General features: G+C 44.1%; 1 protein-coding gene across 26 annotated transcripts in view; it reads right to left on the reverse strand.

Moving 5' to 3' along the window:
- The window catches only part of LOC126427195 (THAP domain-containing protein 1 B-like), a 443,316-nt gene that overhangs the window by 318,144 nt on the left and 107,302 nt on the right, over positions 1–17,870 (reverse strand). For 3 of the 26 annotated variants that reach the window (XR_007576577.1, XM_050089429.1, XM_050089426.1), the window contains exon 3: positions 5,811–6,054. The exons of 21 other annotated variants lie outside the window; for them this stretch is intronic. Coding sequence is in view for 2 of the 5 variants with exons in the window: in XM_050089429.1 (XP_049945386.1) it covers positions 5,906–6,054 (149 nt within the window). In the remaining 3 variants the exon portion in view is untranslated. Of the gene's footprint in view, positions 1–5,810; positions 6,055–6,176; positions 6,234–17,870 lie in introns of those variants that run through there. 2 more of the 26 variants (XR_007576564.1, XR_007576583.1) reach the window with 1 other exon arrangement.

The following is a 17,870-nucleotide window of genomic DNA, read 5'->3' on the forward strand; positions in this document are numbered from 1 at the left end:
AAGCTGGATGTTCTGTCTGTGATACTGCAAAAAGACTTAGCTGGAAAGGACTCACTGTACATTTTTGCTGTCAGCAGTGGTCACGAAAATGTAGTCACAAGAAAAATGATCTCCAGACAGGCACGTGGCACTTTCAAGAGGGACGACCATCGTGTTTCGCATATGGTTATGGCGCAGCGTATTGCATCTGCCCCAGGAGCCTAAGCAGCAGTTAGCACTATAGTGACACAACGAACTGTTAGAAACCAGTTGCCTCAAGAACAGCTCCAAGCCAGGCGCCTTGTAATGTGCACCCCACTGAAGCCAAACTACCGCCATTTGCGACTTAATTAGTGCCAAGCGAGAGCTCATTGGACGGCAGGGTGCAGTCTGCTGTGTTTACTCATGAGAGCTTCTTGTGTTGGTCGGTGCCAGTGATCGCCGTGTGTTGTTTAGGACTCGGCCAGCTGAAGACCTGCAACCAATTTGTCTGTGTGGTAGGCACAATACACCTATACTTGGAGCTATTGTCTGGAGTGCGACTTCGTATCACAGCAGGAGCACTCTCGTGGTTATCCCACGCATTCCGGCCGCAAATTTGTATGTAAGTCCGGTGATTCGATCTGTTGTGGTGCCATTCATGAAGAACATTCCAGTGGGTGTTTTCCAACAAGATAACACTCGACCGCACACAGCTATTGTAGCTCAATACACTCTTCAGAGAATCGACATGTTGCTTTAGCGTGCTCCACCACCGATCTGTCTGATCGAGCACATATGAGACATCATCGGACGACAGATCCAGTGCTATCCACAACCAGCATTAACCATACCGTTATTGACCGACCCAGTGCAACAGACATGGAACTCCACCCCACAAACTGACACCTGAGACCTGCACAACATCTACGATTTCATGGTTTCAATCAACATTTTGGAACTTACGCTGGTTAATAGTGTACTATCCCTTTGATTTGCGACAGCTTACCTTGCACTTAAATTAACCTATGATCTTGCAGTGTTAATCACTGAAATATGTTACCAAAGCAAGTTTAGCCAAGAAATTTCATTACTCCACAGTAATTATTATTTGTTGGTGCGATTTTTTAATCTGTCAGCGTATTTGACACTCTCTGTGTTCAACCAGTTCTCACACATCTGGACTCAATAAAGGGACATAGATGGTTAATTTACAGACTTTCCCAATCGTACTTCACGATATCTTCTCACTTGTAAAAGGCTGCGCAAAGTATATTCACGTAAAAGCTTGAAAATTAACAGCAGTTTCACCCTACGAAACATACACTATGTGATCAAAAGTATCTGTAATCCTGGCTGAAAATGACTTACAAGTTCGTGGTGCCCTCCATAGGCAATGCTGGAATTCAGTACAGTGTTGGCCCACCTTTAGCCTTGATCACAGCTTCCACTATTGCAGGCATACGTTCAATCAGGTGCTGGAAGGTTTGTTCGGGATTGACAGCCCATTCTTCATGGTGTGCTGCACTGAGGAGAGTTATTGATGTTGGTCGGTGAGGCCTGGCACGAAGTTGGCATTCCAAAATATCCCAAAGGTGTTCTATAGGATCCAGGTCAAGACTCTGTTCAGGCCAGTCCTTTAGAGGGATGTTATTGTTGTGTAACCACTCCCCCACAGGTCGTGCATTATGAATAGGTGCTCGATCGTGTTGAAAGGTGCAATCACCACCCCCGAATTGATCTTCAACAGTGGGAGCAAGAAGGTGGTTAAAACATCAATCTAGTGCTGCGATAGTGCAACACAAAACAGCAAGGGGTGCAAGCCTCCTCCATGAAAAACACGACCACTCCATAACACCATCGCCTCCGAAGTTTACTGTTGGCACTACATACGCTAGCAGATGAAGTTCACCGGACATTCGCCATACCCGCACCCTGTCCATCGGATTGCCACACTGTGTACCGTGATTCGTCACTCCACACAACGTTTTTCCACTGTTCAATCGTCCAATGTTACTCTCCTTACACTAAGCGGGGCGTCGTTTGGCATTTACCGGCGTGATGTATGCCTTATGAACAGCTACTCAACCATGAAATCTAAGTTTTCTCACCTGCTGCCTGACTTTCATAGTACTTGCAGTGGATTCTGATGCAGTTTTGAATTACTGTGTGACAGTCAGGATAGATGTCTGCCTACTACACATAACGATCCTCTCCAATTGACGGTGGTCTCTGCGAGTCAACAGACGAGTTCGGTCTGTACGCTTTTGTGTTGTATATGTTACTTCACGTTTTCACTTCACTATCACATCGGAAACAGTGCACCTAGGTATGTTTAGGAGTGTGGAAATTTCGCATATAGACGTATGACACAGGTGATACCCAATCACTTGACCATGTTCAAAGTCTGTGAGTTCCACGGAGCGTCCCATTCTGCTCTCCCATGATGTCATTGATACGGAGTACCTGGCAGTAGGTAGCTGCACAATGCAGCACAGAGCTGGTTGATGTGGTGAACGGTATCTGTGGTTCTGAATGCCTATACCAGTTTCTTTGGCGCCTCAGTGCATAAAAACCATCATAAAAATTAGAAATTTAGATTCCAGATTAGTATTATTTTGTCAAATAAAGGGCGCACAGCCCAATCATGTCGATTTGTCATTCCACTCCCAGCATCATTGTACATACATTTATCCATTTGCTGCCATGGATTAAGTAGCTAGAATTGTCTGTGATTGCTGTGTGTTTTCGTACTAAGAAAAACCCGGCTTTTCGTTCCAATCTATCACGTAGTCTTTTGGCAATATGCGCAGCACTCAGAATGGGCCTGTATGTGGTTGGTAGAAATCAGACACGTGTTCTTCAGATGATAGTTTAGTTGTTTTGTCTGTCAGTAGCTCAGCAGAGTGGGAGGGGAAGAGCAGAGAGGAGCTTAAACAAGGGTCTAGGCATATGAAGATAAAGTGGGCCTGGTTGTGAGATTAAGTGGCATAGCTATTGAAATGGAAGACGGAGCAGCAGCAAGGAAGATCTGCTGGAGGGTGTGGGGATGTTGCAGTGGGTGGATATTCTGCAGAACAATGGACAGGAACCAGATGTCTTCAGCTGTAGGGGGAGGGTGGAGGAAATTGATGGGATGGATGGGCTGGTCAATGTGGTGAACGGGGGCAGTGAGCTCAGGATTGGTGAGAGGGGGTTCGGCTTTGCATTTGGAGTAGGCGGGGTGGAATTTGTAGCAGGTGTTGCAGGAAGGAGGAGGCCAAGGTTAGGACATTATTTAAGTTAGTAGGAGGCACTCCACGAGGTAATGGTGGACGCAGGGCAAGTAGAGGTGTAAATAATGGTGCAAGTGGGTGTGTCCATGATGGAATGCGTTGTCCACTGGCAATAGGAGTCACTGAAATGGGAAAACAGAACAGATATGGAGGGTGGCTGTGACGGGGACAGGGGGGCGGCGGCGGTGGTGGTGGGAAGCATCGGACGGCATCGGCGGTGGCCGGCAGAGAGATGGCAAAGGCACCTTTAGAGTAGCCTGGGTGGCATAATCGTCCGATTTGGAAGTGAGGGGATGCAACCCTCGAGATGTTAATTTTTTCCCCTTACTGAATGTCAATCCCCCCTGTCGATAGATGCGTTAAGCAAAAAAAAAAAAAAAACAAAAAAAAAATATGGAAGATAAACGATATAAAAAAGCAATAAAACGGCGACTTTGTTAAAAACGGTAAAATGGCGGAAAAGTTGCAGAAGTTAAAACAAAGAAAATATGGGGTTGATGAGGCTAATGAAGAAATACAGAAAGTACACAGGCAAAATTTAAAAAACATGGCGACAGTATGTTTTCTGTTCGCAACACGCATGCATGTGAGCCCGCCGGCGACTGTTTCATCAAACCTAATCGTAATTCTCCAGTCAACACCACCAAGAAACAAAGCCTCACAATGCCTGCTGTGACATCACAGCTCTGGGACTGTGTTCAGAAACTAGCATTGAAGTAGCGCGAGGGAATGCACATTCGCTATTTAACTGATAGAAGTAACGAAAACAATGACACCTAGAACTAAGAGAGTACTGCATACTGTATCACCTAGTTCGTAAATGATGAATTGTGTCGTAACACGATTGAGTGAAAAATATTTATATAAATATTGGATCGTGTATCTTCAAAGCCAGTTTATATAGTCACCACTACATACTTTTTAGGATTTTAAGCACTTATAGCGTCACCTTACTGCTGATTAGATCTTACAATTAGGTAACCAACGCAATATTTCGAATACCTAAGGAATAATGATTTTCCTTGAATACATAATAAAAAATACACTAGGACCTTAAAAATTCACCGCAAATACTGCAAATCATTTATTAAAATTTTTTTCATTTAATAACTTATGAAAATGGGACATGTGATACTTAACAAGCTTCACTTTAATAAGTAAATTTCCAGAAAACATTTATTTCACGATTTTTTGTGACAAGGAGTCAGATGTCAAGACTTTTTCATTCTTTTATAAATACTTACATCTTTTGTCACACACACATAATTTATTCGTTTTACAAAGTTGTTTAGTAAAATATTTGCGCTGCAAGTCAATATACAATGTATGATAGATTCAAGAGTGTGACCTTTTAAATATGGACAATTTATTTTAGATGCACTTGGTGTGAGCAATATAATGGAGTAATGGCCAAGTGTTTTCCTCTATTTTATCAACATCACTATCATCAACTACTACATTTAATAGCTCAGGGTTGTCGATATCTTGAAAGTCTGGGATTCTACAACAAGCAGCATCAACATCATTAGGTCTTACAACAACATCACCAAACACTTTGGCCTTTAATACAAGGGAAAACATACTCAGGGCCCTTAATTTTCCTTCTGTTTCAAATAGCTGCCTTTGTGATACATGGTAACTTCCCCCATTAAGTTGGCGGTATTTCCCAAACCTGTCTGTCTGTATTTTCCCAAAGAGCAAATATGTTCTCTTCTTCTCACACAGCCAGTATTCACTAAAATCAATAAAGGCTGCAGTAGTATGTTTGAGAGCAAAGTGTGTTTCTCTGGTCAATTTCTTTCCTCCATTGCAATCTTCCCATGAACACAACCACGAGAGAAAGTTTCTCAAAAAGTCATGGAGATGTTTTGAATTGAGGGTAATCTGTTCTTGGTATACATTTCTTAGCCTTTTACGCTTCAGCGGCGTTTCAACATTCAATATCAAACGACTGACTTATTATTTTTACAAATGTGGCAGTAGTCTCCCAGTTTTAAAATTCATTCTTACACCTAGTTCTTGCATTGCAACAACTGTCATTATATTAAAAATACGCAATGCTAATTTCACATTTTTGCCGTTCAAAAGAATCTGGATATAGTGACTTAAGTGTTAAAGTGCTGCCATACTGCAAAAGTTCACCTTTTTCTAGTAAATGTAGTTCCTTCAATGCTGTAACAGAAGCAAGACCTCCCTTCAAGCTATCACTAAAAGAAGGAAAGCACATAATTTGGTCCTTTTCGTTACCCCAGTTGTTCCGTTTACATTTTACAATGTGTACAGTATCCACAAAATAGTAAAGTGGGCGGTCTGCAGAAGTCTGCTCAGGATGAAAATGTCTTCAAAGCAAGACAAACTTGCCTAAAATGGAGCCGCATTTATATGAAACATCACATACAACTCTTTCAAAATATTGCTAACTGTACCAGTATCACTTACTTGATTTGGTAATTTAATCTTACCAGCACACTTTAGCTCAGCTTCCTTCACAAATGCACTTACCACTAAATCTCTATTTGTAATGACATGACACTCAACACTTAGATAAGGAGCATCCTTTAACACAAAAGACAAATTATTTGATTTGGTTACCGTGACCCAGTCACTGTGCTTTTCACAATGAGATAATTTTGATTTAAAATCTTCTAAACTAGCAAATGAACTCTTCTCCATCATTTTTTGTGTGATTCCACACTCTGCTCAATGACTTTCTCAAGTGCTTGGTTCCCCAAACGTTCGCGACTCTCTGGATCTTCTCGAGCTGTTGCTTGTTTTGAAGATAAATACGTAGGTCTTCCTGGCAACTTTGATGGTACAGCATCTGCAAATAGAGAGAGATAAACATGAGATTCGAATAGCAATGTTTATTGATCTTAGATATTTATCAATATCGTAAGAAAATTAAGGAACCTGTACATTAATCTGTAAACTGATTACAAGTACCCTTTACGATAAATTTTCACGAACGTTTCTTTAAACGTGGACGGTCCAAAGGTGCTGTAGTTTGTCAGTTTTTGGTCGTAAGCACTGGTAATTTTCTCAATGTCGTCTGCAGTGAAATGCAGTTCACATATCTGAAAAGAACCATATATTTTACTGTTAACGTAAAGGCAGAATGTAAACTGACAAATGAAATCTAACTGAGGACTGCTTAAAGTGAGCTTAAAAGTATAATACTTTGTTATACACAGGGTATTGATTTGAATTTTCATCTCTGTAACATAACAGTATTAAAAAGAGTAACAATATAGAAATAAAGTTAAGTTACAGATACAACGAACTGTTTACTGGGTTCCCAGTCTTTCCTATGAACTGCAGCGATCCATTTCAATCTTAAGGCTTCATCAGACAGGAATGAAAAGACTCTAACTTTTAAACCGTTGTCGTAGTTTCCCCTACAATAGGGCATACAGCACTTGCGTGGCATCTCGAGCAGATGCTCAATAACAATCCGAATCGTATATAACAGTGAGAGCAAGATTTCCGCCACAAATGTTACAAAAACAAAGCCATGTTTTCAGACACTGCTGCGAAAACAACCCATGCCGTGACCACGCTTCCAAACACCGCTTCAACAACAGATAGCACTGCTCAACTGCAGAACGCTAACGTCACAGCTCCCACAGAATTGTGTGCGTAAGCTTTGTTTCTAAGTGTAGTTGCTCCAATGCGACTCGTTTTCGGCCAGTCACGAATTGCAGACGGAGCTAAAATGATCGCCATATTTTCTGAGGTGGCGTCTCGCAGTGACATCTGTTGGCAGCGCCCAGCAACACTGAAGGATTCAAGCGCTGCTTATTTTACTTTACAAGTTCAGCAGGAAAATATTGATAGTAAGAAACAATTCCGTATTTGTATCAAGTATTTTTTTCTATACCGCTAATAAAATAGCAATAACCACCCTCGCCCTTGGTTTGTCTGTGAAGAGTATAATTCATACCCACAAAATTTCTTGGTAAGGTATGATTTAAATATGGCCACTTTCTGCTTCGTCCTTATTACTTCGTTGGCTTCTAGAAAGTGATTTGAAATTTTTGGAAGGGTCGGACAATTTATTCCGTCCCTACGTATCAAATAGAAGAACTGTATCGGTATCTTTTCGGTGTTTACCTATGCGGTAAATGTGTATTCTCTCTACAACATTTTTCTTAAGAACTGCAATATGGTTTGCTAGTGCGTTATGGGGCTGACGTATTTGTATATATCCCTGTCTCCCCCAGTAATTCCCAACAAGCAACTCCTCAAGCTAAGGGTCAAATCGTGTAGACTGCTATTATTTCCAAACTTCGACTTTTGAAGAAGTCGGACACTTAGTTTTAAACCTACATCGAGTTTACAGTAAAGCACCCACCTTACTTTTATTTTCGTGTTTATCTTACTTCTCTGCCCAATCTGTAACTTTCATCGATTCAATGGTTGCATGATAGTTTAGTTTTTTGTATGAAGTTCCAAGCATACTTTCGGCTTCCCTCTCTCCAGTATTGAAATGACAGTAAGCTTTTCTTTCGTCGCCGGCGCTCAGCTTTGGAAATCCAGGCAAGTACAAGACTTAGACTGTAGCGACAGCGAAACACAGGAAGTGGCGGACAGAAAGACCTATGTTTGTTATTGTTTTCGTCGGGGTAGTAGATGCCGCGTGGAACTTTTCTAGTTAGTAATGGGCTTTGTGGTATTGTGAGTTCTAAGAGACGAAAAGCGGAACACAAAATTGTTGGAGAGAAAACAGGAAATGTAATATACATTCGGATTCTGGTATGCAAACAGGCTGATCGGTTAAAATGATTGTGGCTAGAATATCGTATTTTCCCATAGAATGTAAATGTATAGGATCTATTTAGACTGTGACGTATGTAATAAAGCAGCACGTGTAGTGTTGTACTCATGAACGTTATAAACGGCAGATTTAGTTTCATAGCTGTGTTGTATGCAACTTACTACTGTTGTAGTGGCCGTTGAAAGGCCTCTTGAAAGGTAACTCTCGTTGAAGCCTGTTCAGATGTTCATTAATGGAGTTTTTGGACTTTATTTTTACTCACTAAAGTATATAGCGATGAAACTCGCTAAAAACAGGAAGAGAAATGCAGCAAACTGGAGATAGTGAGGGAAATTCGCATTTGCAAAATATGCTGATACAGCAGGTAAGAGTTCATGTGAATGTCCCGCCTGACATTCAGGTAATTCTAAAATCAAATCAGTGTCTAGTGAATTCACTCTTCATTATTGGTCATAAGGACCATTAGGGAGTAAATGGTTTAGGATGTAAGTATTAGAATTTCAATGTTAGACTGGACAATTTTTAGATCTAAGCTGCGCTGCTTAGAAAGAAAATGCTGTAGGGCAGATTGAATAAAAGTATTCTGTTTGTGGGTCAGTACAGTGAGAAAGATATCCTAAGTGCACAGCAGGTAGTACTGGCCTTTTTGGGTTTTAGCAAAAAGATGCAAACTCAGGACCAATGTTCCAACAGTAATTAAGTTTCTTTTCTGATAATTTTGTTCTCTTTTCTTGCCAATTGGCAGTCATTGCATTCGCACAAGGTCAGGTGCTTTGACCCGTAATGTCATGGTGAGACTCGATGTTTGTAGTGTGACACGAATTGAATGTTTCATGTTGGTATTGAAAGAATTTGTGCTGGCTTTCTGGTGAGTTACTTTGAATTTGCATACTTTGGCTGATAGATTCGTTTCTATGTTTGGAAATATTAGTGCCAGTGTTTCCTGTGGAAGGAGATTTAATATTTTTCTTTTTTCTTCTGTTGTGAAGAAGATACAGATAGTTAAGAGTAGCTCATTGCTTGTTGCAATAGGTGAAGTTGTTTGCGTATATTGGAATTGGTGGTGGTGAAAGTTTTCATGAGTTTTCGGGATTACCATGTTAGTCTTCGGTAATTGTTGGAATGTTATTAGTAGGTATCATGGGTACTGATGTACCATCGTTGTTTAGGATACATTTCTGACTTTAGTCATGTGAACATGGTTTGGTTTGTTGTACTGAGAACTTTGGTTTAGATAGAGTACATGAAAGTTTTGTATCTGGAGCTTTGCGGGTGAAGTGAAATTTGCAACACAATGTTTTAGAGTGGTCGGTTCCTGGTATTGAGGGCTTTCTTGGAGCTGTGTAGCTGGAGTGAAAATTGTGTTGAGTTTTCGAGTTCTGTGTGGGTTACTGGTACTGAGGTCTTCATTTGCGATATATGGGTGACGTGAAATTTACAACACCAATAGTTTTCATTTTTGTAATTTTTTTGTTATATTATGTCATTTTTGTGTGCTTGATTTTTGGATGAATATTTGTTTTGCATTGATGTCATTACTCTTACTGTCGTGTATTTAGTTTGCCCTCTTCATTTGGTTGTTGTATTAGTTTCATTCTATTTCTGGAGTTAAATACTTCACATGCTCTTTATGTTTGTTCGCAGGTGTAATGAGTGATGTCGTGGTCACCATATTGTATTTGTTTGAAATAGCGTACACCTTGTTGAGGGCATTACTGGTCAAAACAGACAGGTGGAGTCATGACTTTACACCAATCTACCTTTTATAATTGAGAAGTAGATCACGTTATACAAACTGATTTTGTTTTTCAGATATAGTTTGTGTGTATTTCGATTAGTTAAAAGTAATGCTGTGTTCCAAAGATCATTGGTCTGTTTCTATCAAAATGGTGTAGATTACTTTGGATTTACACTCTGTGTCTTTGTTTATGTCTACATACTGGCTATTTACAGATTACCAGGTAACTTATTGGCTGAAAAATAATTATAATGAAGATATTGGTCTCTGTCACTGCTCATGTTACTGTTACAGAATGTTTACATCTACTTCTAAATAGCACAAGCAATCATTGTAGTCTGTTTATACCACAATGTTTTTGTTAAATATCCCTCTTTAAAGCAGAAGTTGCTAGAATAAGCAATTTCAGTTCAGATTTAAATTTTTGTAAAGGTCAATTTCCTTTGGTTTTGTTCTTCAGTTTGTATTTACCATGACTAGTTTTAAATTAACAAGCTGTTTATCATCAGATGGTGCATATTTATTGCATATTTGCAGCATTCTTGTGGCTCATGTAGTTATGGCAAGAGAATGAAACATACACGCACCAAATGTGGTTAGAAGTATGTACAGTTCTCGCCTGGCCACAGCTGCACAACTCCAACAAAGCTGCAAACATGCAATAAATGTGTACCATCTGCTGATAGTGATTCAAAACTGGTCTTGGTAAATAAAGATTGCAAAACAAAATTCAAATGGTGACTGAGAGTAATTTCAGGAAAGTTTCAAAAATTTTTTTAGCACCTCTCAGAGGAAATACGGAAGCGTCCGATACCGCCCGTCTGCTTTGACCCATGACGTCACAAATATGGCGGAAACGACCATAAACCACGATTCCAATATGGCGCATATAAAGTCGGTACGTACACATTATGTGGACGAAAATACATCAAAAAACAAACACACACACTTTCCACAAAAAGCCTATGTCACAAACGGGATAAGCACGGGAAATGGCGTGTTTTTGGGTGGGGGCAAACTAAATATAAACAAATTTAGACACCCACCCCCGTACAAAACGACGAGAAAAACCGAGATCACAAAACTCCCCAATTACCACTAAACACAATATGATCTGGAATCGGACACTTCCCTTGACCTATATAGCACAAAAACAATTCCCGATACCAATATCAACACACACAGCCACATATTGGGATCGAACACTTCCCTTGACCTGCGCAATGTTACTTTTATCCGTCATATCCATTCCTGAACAAAAAACAACAACCGATTAATTTTACTAAAATTATCACACGACCTACAGCGAACAACACTAAATTAACCTCCACACAAAATCGTTAACTCACTGAAACGAATTCCACCATAAACACAGCCGATACTCGAACAATTCTGGATAATGAGCAAAAGCAAACTGAGCCCATTACACCATACAAACGAAAACCCTGAACATAGCACAAGAGAGCACAACAAACCACAACACGATGACATCTACAAACACGCCACACTCGCAAGGCAAACTCCGCGCCGTCATGACGTCACACACGACAACACCCGTACGTCACGGGTCAAAGCCGACGCGTGAGATCGGACGCTTCTGTCAACCCCCATCCGATTATATTAGTGAATTATATAAGAAAACTTTTGTGGTTATTGTTGAACGCTTTTGTGAACCTTCGGCCGACTTAGTGATAAACAATTGTTATGTTTTCTTCTAAATTTTGATTAAAATAACCTCATGGCTGGCAGACAGCTATGGTGGTGAAGGGTTGTGGCGGCAGCACCGTCCAACGCACGAAGAGCTGAACTACGGCACTGCCGACACAAGTAGGGGCAGCTGTACCGTTATGCGGAATTTCGGCAACGGTGCGTCGCACACCGGACCGCACGGGAACAAAGCTGCCACCAGTGCGAGCTAGTCGACGCGACGCGACACACGTCTCCCCAGTTCTTCCGCCGCGGACCACGTGCGTCGAGTCAACGTGACTCCGCCGTAAATGCGTACGCGCGGTCGTTAACGCAGTCGCCGTTAAATTGTCTTTCGCTTCTTCGCGGACGTTACGGCGCCTCCGGTCGCGCCAAGAGCAGAACATTCTGTGACGCGGCCTTTTGTCTCGCTCGGTCCACGCGGTCGCGCCACGGCTCGTCACGGGAGTGTACACCCTCCGGGATCGGTGACCGAGCCGTGCCGCCAGTGCAACGCGCCTATATAGACGGACATTAGCGAAGTATATTATTTGTCATTTTTTGTAACGGCAGGAAAAATAAATGTGTCCTGTCCAGAAACCGCTTTAGTAGTTTATTGCCACAAAGCCTCTCCCATGAGCATAGTGCGTGGGCGCGGTGATAAATGCCGGTTCACTGCACATGAGCGACTGTAAGCGGAGATACAACACGTTCCCGCTTCACTGGTGACCCCGACGTGATCTGAGGCTAAAAAAACACGTGGTGACACTAACGTTCGTCGGTACGAGAGACGTGGAACCGCGAGTAGGCTTGCGCGCATACGCCCGCGCCGAACAGTGCTCCGTAGTAAAATTTTCTTTAACTAACTTTTTTTTGTATTGTTTTTGTGTGCGTATATTTTGATCGCGAACTGTTTAGTGTTATTTTTTTTCCTTTCGTGTGTTTCCCTTGTGTTATTTTCAGTGTGTACTTTCCTCTTGTACGAGGATTCGACTCTGAACTAAGATGGCGACACTAGAGGAGTTACGAAAGACAGTCGAAGAACTGCTCGCACGCAACACGTGGCTAGAGAATGAGCTACAGGCACGGACTACACGCGCGGACGCCGCGCAGCCGCAGACAGCTCAGGACAATGTTGGCGCGCAAATCCCCGCCACACCGACGCCTCCTACGACCGCCGGAACGCCGACAAGCGCTGGACGGGCACTGATCAGGCTGCCTCCCTTTTGGCCGCGCGACCCTGTGATGTGGTTCAGCCAGGTTGAGGCGGTATTTATGAGCAACCACGTGACCTGCGACCTGGCGAAATTTGGGCACGTAGTGAGCCAGCTGGACCAGAACTATGCGGCCGAAGTGCGGGACATAATCACCGCCCCGCCGACGCAGTCAAGCTACAAACGGCTCAAGGAAGAGCTGATCCGGCGGATTTCGTCGTCAGAGGAACAGCGAGTGCACCAACTGCTGCGGCAAGAGGAATGCGGCGATCGGAGGCCCTCGCAGTTCCTGCGCCACTTGCGGAGCCTAGTGCAGTCCGATATGGTGCCAGATTCGCTGTTACGCACTATCTGGGTGCGCAGCCTCCCAGCTCAGGTGCAGGCAGTGATAGCCGCACAGACGGAGATGCAGCTGGACGCCGTCGCTAACTTGGCCGACAGGGTGCACGACGCGCTGACAACGGCGCCTAGCACCGCGTCTGCGGCAGCTTACTACTCCGTCCCCCCACCACCGTGGCGGCAAGCGCCTCCCGCACCCGCATCGGATGCCGACCTGCACCAGCTAGTGCAACACTTGACCGCACAGGTGGCAGCTCTCTCGACGCAAGTCGACCGGTTGGCGCGCTCGCAGCAAGAGGGCAGCACGCGCCGCAGCGGCAGCAGACCGGGCGACAGGCGGCGTGGCTCGCGCAGCCGGCAACACAGCAACAGCCGCTCCAACGGTACCCCGCCGACGTCACAGCACACACAAAGCGGCTACTGCTGGTACCACGCCCGCTTCGGCAACGAAGCAACCAGGTGCCGCGCTCCTTGCTCGCACCCAAACGCCAGCTGCGACCGGACCTAGGCGCACGCGGCTGCAATATGATATCGAAGCGTCTGTTTGTTGCGGAACGGGGGCAGGCGTGAGGTACCTCGTCGACACGGGTTCGGACCTCTCGATATTCCCCCGTTCTATGTTACGAGACCGCAGGCGGGCCGAGGCACTCTGCCTTACAGCGGCGAACAATTCCGCTATAAAAACTTACGGCACACACAGCCGCAATATAGATCTAGGCCTACGGCGCACGTTCTCGTGGACTTTTACCGTGGCCGACGTCAATGAGCCGATCCTGGGCGCAGACTTTCTCGGCCACTACGGGCTACTAGTCGACATTGCAAACGGCCAGCTCATCGACGCCACGACTAATTTAAAGATAGCGGGACAGCGCCGGCAGGCTGCATACTACAGTGTTAAACCCGTGAAGTGCCCCGGACCGTACGCTGACATTCTTGAACAATTCCCCGACCTCACCCGCCCAGCCGGTGCACCGAGAGACATCAAACATTCGACGGTGCACCACATAATAACCACACCCGGACCCCCCACATCGTGTCGCCCACGTCGACTCGCGCCGGACAGACTCGCAGCAGCAAAGGCAGAGTTCGAGGCCATGCTGCGGCAAGGCATCGTGTGACCATCGAGCAGCCCATGGTCATTGGCGTTGCATTTAGTGCCAAAAAAAAGATAATTCGTGGCGCCCGTGTGGGGACTATCGCGCCCTTAATTCGCGAATGGTGCCGGATCAATACCCAGTCCCACACCTTCAAGACTTCAGCTATGCCTTGGCGGGCTGCGCGGTGTTCAGCAAGATTGACTGTGCAAAGGCGTACACCCAAATTCCGGTGGCGCCCGAAGACATCGAAAAAACAGCCATCGTAACGCCCTTTGGGCTTTTCGAAAGCCTGTTTATGACTTTCGGTCTTCGGAATGCTGCCCAGACTTGGCAGCGGTTCCTGGACGGCGTCTTGCTAGGCTTGCTATTTTGCTTCGCATACCTCCACGACATCTTGGTGTATTCCAAGTCGCCCGATCTCCACCGCCGCCACTTAACGACCATCTTTCAGCGCCTGAGTGAAGCCGACATCGTCATTAACCCCGCTAAATGCGAGTTCGGCGTGACGGAAATTGAGTTCCTCGGCCATTTAATTACGCTCACCGGATCGACACCGCTACCGGAGAAAGTGAAGGCAATACAGAACATGCCGCGTCCGCAGACGCACAAAGAATTACGACGTTACCTCGGCATGTTGAACTTTTATCACCGACACCTGCCAAACGCCGCAGCAGTGCAAGAGCCGCTGACTAAGGCGTTGCAAGGTCCTACCTCAAAAGGAAAGACCCTCGTGAATTGGACAGACGCAATGGAGCAGAGCTTCACGGACTCAAAAAGGAATCTCATGGAAGCGACGCTGCTCGCACACCCGGTACATGACGCGGACTTAGCTGTAGTCGTGGACGCCAGCCAGGCCGCCATCGGCGCGGCGTTACAACAGCGCGTCGGCGGGAGTTGGCAGCCTCTCGGTTTTTTCTCTAAAAAGCTTCCTGATTCGCAACGTGCATGGAGCGCTTATGACCGAGAGTTGCTTGCGGTGTACGCGGCGGTGAAATACTTCCGACCGTCCATAGAAGCCCGACAGTTCATCATTTTCACCGATCACAAACCCATTACCCACGCGTTCGAGAACAACCACACTAAGTGTTCACCGCGCCAACTCCAGCAGTTAGAGTACGTGTCGCAATTCACGACTGACATTCGACACATTTCGGGGAGAGACAATATCGTCGCCGATTGTTTGTCCCGAGCGTGTGCCGTTATTTCACCCCCTGTGAACTTTGAGGACGAGGCCCAAGTACAGGAGAGTGACGAAGAACTACACCGCTTCCGTCACGACACTTCCAGCGGCCTGCAACTGGAGCTGGTGCCTGTCCCCGGCTCCACACGGAAGATTTGGTGTGACACCTCAACCGGCACGCACCGACCGTTTCTCCCGGAGAAATTCCGGCGCAGTGCCTTCGACCGTGTCCACGGACTGTCACACCCCGGCATCAACACCACCGCGACGCTCGTGGCTGCGCGTTTCGTCTGGCCCGGGCTTCGGAAGGACTGCCGCGAATGGGCGCGCACTTGCACCGCATGTCAGCGCGCCAAAGTCGGGAGGCACACCCACGCACCTGTGGGCACCTTCCCGGACGCGACACGCCGATTTGCGCACGTTCACGTGGACCTCGTCGGCCCGCTTCCTCTCTCACAAGGCAAGCGGTACCTCCTAACTATGGTGGACCGCTTCACTCGCTGGCAGGAAGCAACGCCCGTCGCGGACGTCACAGGTCTTCATTACATTTAAACAGCACACAACACAACACACAAACACAACATGCGCAGACATGGCCACAGTCTCTGGCTGCCAAGGCAAGACTTTGAGCATCTTGCACTGCTGCTCAGATTCTGGCCTAGGCAGCCAGACTATGTGGTTGGTTATGTGTGTATGTGTTTACGCACACTGCCACTGCCACTCGAAGAAACTGATAAACAAAACTGGTCTTACGAATTTTTGTGTGGTGCAGGGGGGGGGGGGGGGGGGAGGGGCAGGGAGAAGGGTTGGAGGCACAGGGGAAGGTTTGCACTGCTCACATGCAAAAATCTATATTAGTATGTGTTAATTAAGAAATCCCAACGTAATAATGGATCTGTCACTATAGATTTAGCATTGCGTTAACATACCAGAATTAAACAATAGTTTGAAAGTGATGAATGAAATCAAAATATTTTGTGATTGGCTCTGTATGGGATCTGAACCCTGTCACATTCATCTTTTTTTGTTGTAATATATTTGGCTACACTGTTGCAAAACTTCAGAAAGAATACACGGGAGGAAAGCTCCATAAAACAAGATTGATAGAAAAAAGTAAGTTAACTGTTAAGTATTTCAAAAGTGATCACCATAGCTGTGAATCCATTTATGCCCCTGTGAGACTAGATGGTAATCGCTTCATGGAAAAATGTTTGCGGTGTTGTACGAACTCTTGGTGTGAACCAAACGAATGACCAAGAATGTTTCTTTAGGGCTCCAAAAATATGGAAATCACATAAGGAAAGATTGGGACTGTATGGAGCTTGTGTGAAAGCTTCCCAGACAAAACTCTGCATCATAGTTTAAGCAACCTGCCAGTAAAATGCCTGCCAAGACTGTATAGAGTAGGTTGTAGAAGTTTTGCTGGGAAACACATATTCTCAATAAAGTCCCAATCTCTCTCCATGTGATTTCCATATTTTTAAAGTGCTGAAGAAAGGCATTCATGGCTGTCCCTTTCCTTCAGATAAGGAGGTGTGTGTCTGGCAACATTTTTCCACAAAGGCGTTGACCATTGTAAGGCAATTACAGTGGAATAAATGTGTTAACAACTATGGCAAGTACTTCAGTATTAATGAGTAGTTTACTTACTTTTTTCCATCTTTTTCATATTTGACTGCCATTGTATGCCACTCTCTTAAGTTTGCTTTTGTAGCTCTGTGTACTACGTACACAAGTACTCTATTATTATTTTACAGCATTTTTTTAATGCCATGTTCCCTTCATGATCTTGCAGCTGTGTGCTGGGTTGAACCTATCCCAAATTTGGTAGGTTTTCATAATGTAGCTAGATTTATCTGCAGTGCTAAAGCAATCAACAGTAACTTCAGAAACACTGATTGACATGCATGCACCATTTTGGATTTGAGAACTGTAGACTCACTTTTTTTAGGTTGGGACAGTATAATACATACTTCCATTGTAGAGATGAGGAACTTGAAACTTGGAAAGTTGGAGTAACTGCATTTGCTATAAATCTACTCCTTAGATAACTTTCTTATTTCTTTTTTTATATTCTGCTGGTTGTAGATGTACCACATTTACACAAAGCACCAAAATTGCTATTTAAGTGATGTTTCAGTAAAATTCATTATCTGTCAGTTTAACTGAGTTCTGCTAATGTAAACATTGTATGTGTTCTTTTAATAGAAATCTGTAATTTGCTTTATTCAGAAGCCATATGCTCCAGAACATATTGTGAGCTAACAATTGTTTATTTCCAGAATGACATAAATTATTTGAAAGCCCTCATTTCACTCTATCAGTAAACATTTTATTATTTGTGAAAATTAATTAACTAAAATGTCATTCATAATTAAATTTCCACACCCAGAAAATAATATTATTATTTGGACCTTTAAGTATGTTTATAAAATCATAGATGTAGTTATAATTTTCTTGCTGTAATTATTCTGAACTAGAAAATAGCTTTGGTTATCAGAGTAATTTGACAATTAAGAAATGGAGGAAACTACTATCCTGTTAAATTTACAAGAGGCTTTGTAAATTCCCACGGCAGTGTGCATGATATGAGTAAAATAATCCACCAA

Source organism: Schistocerca serialis, chromosome 11 (genome assembly GCF_023864345.2).
Source record: "Schistocerca serialis cubense isolate TAMUIC-IGC-003099 chromosome 11, iqSchSeri2.2, whole genome shotgun sequence".
Taxonomy (NCBI): Eukaryota; Metazoa; Arthropoda; class Insecta; order Orthoptera; family Acrididae; genus Schistocerca; species Schistocerca serialis.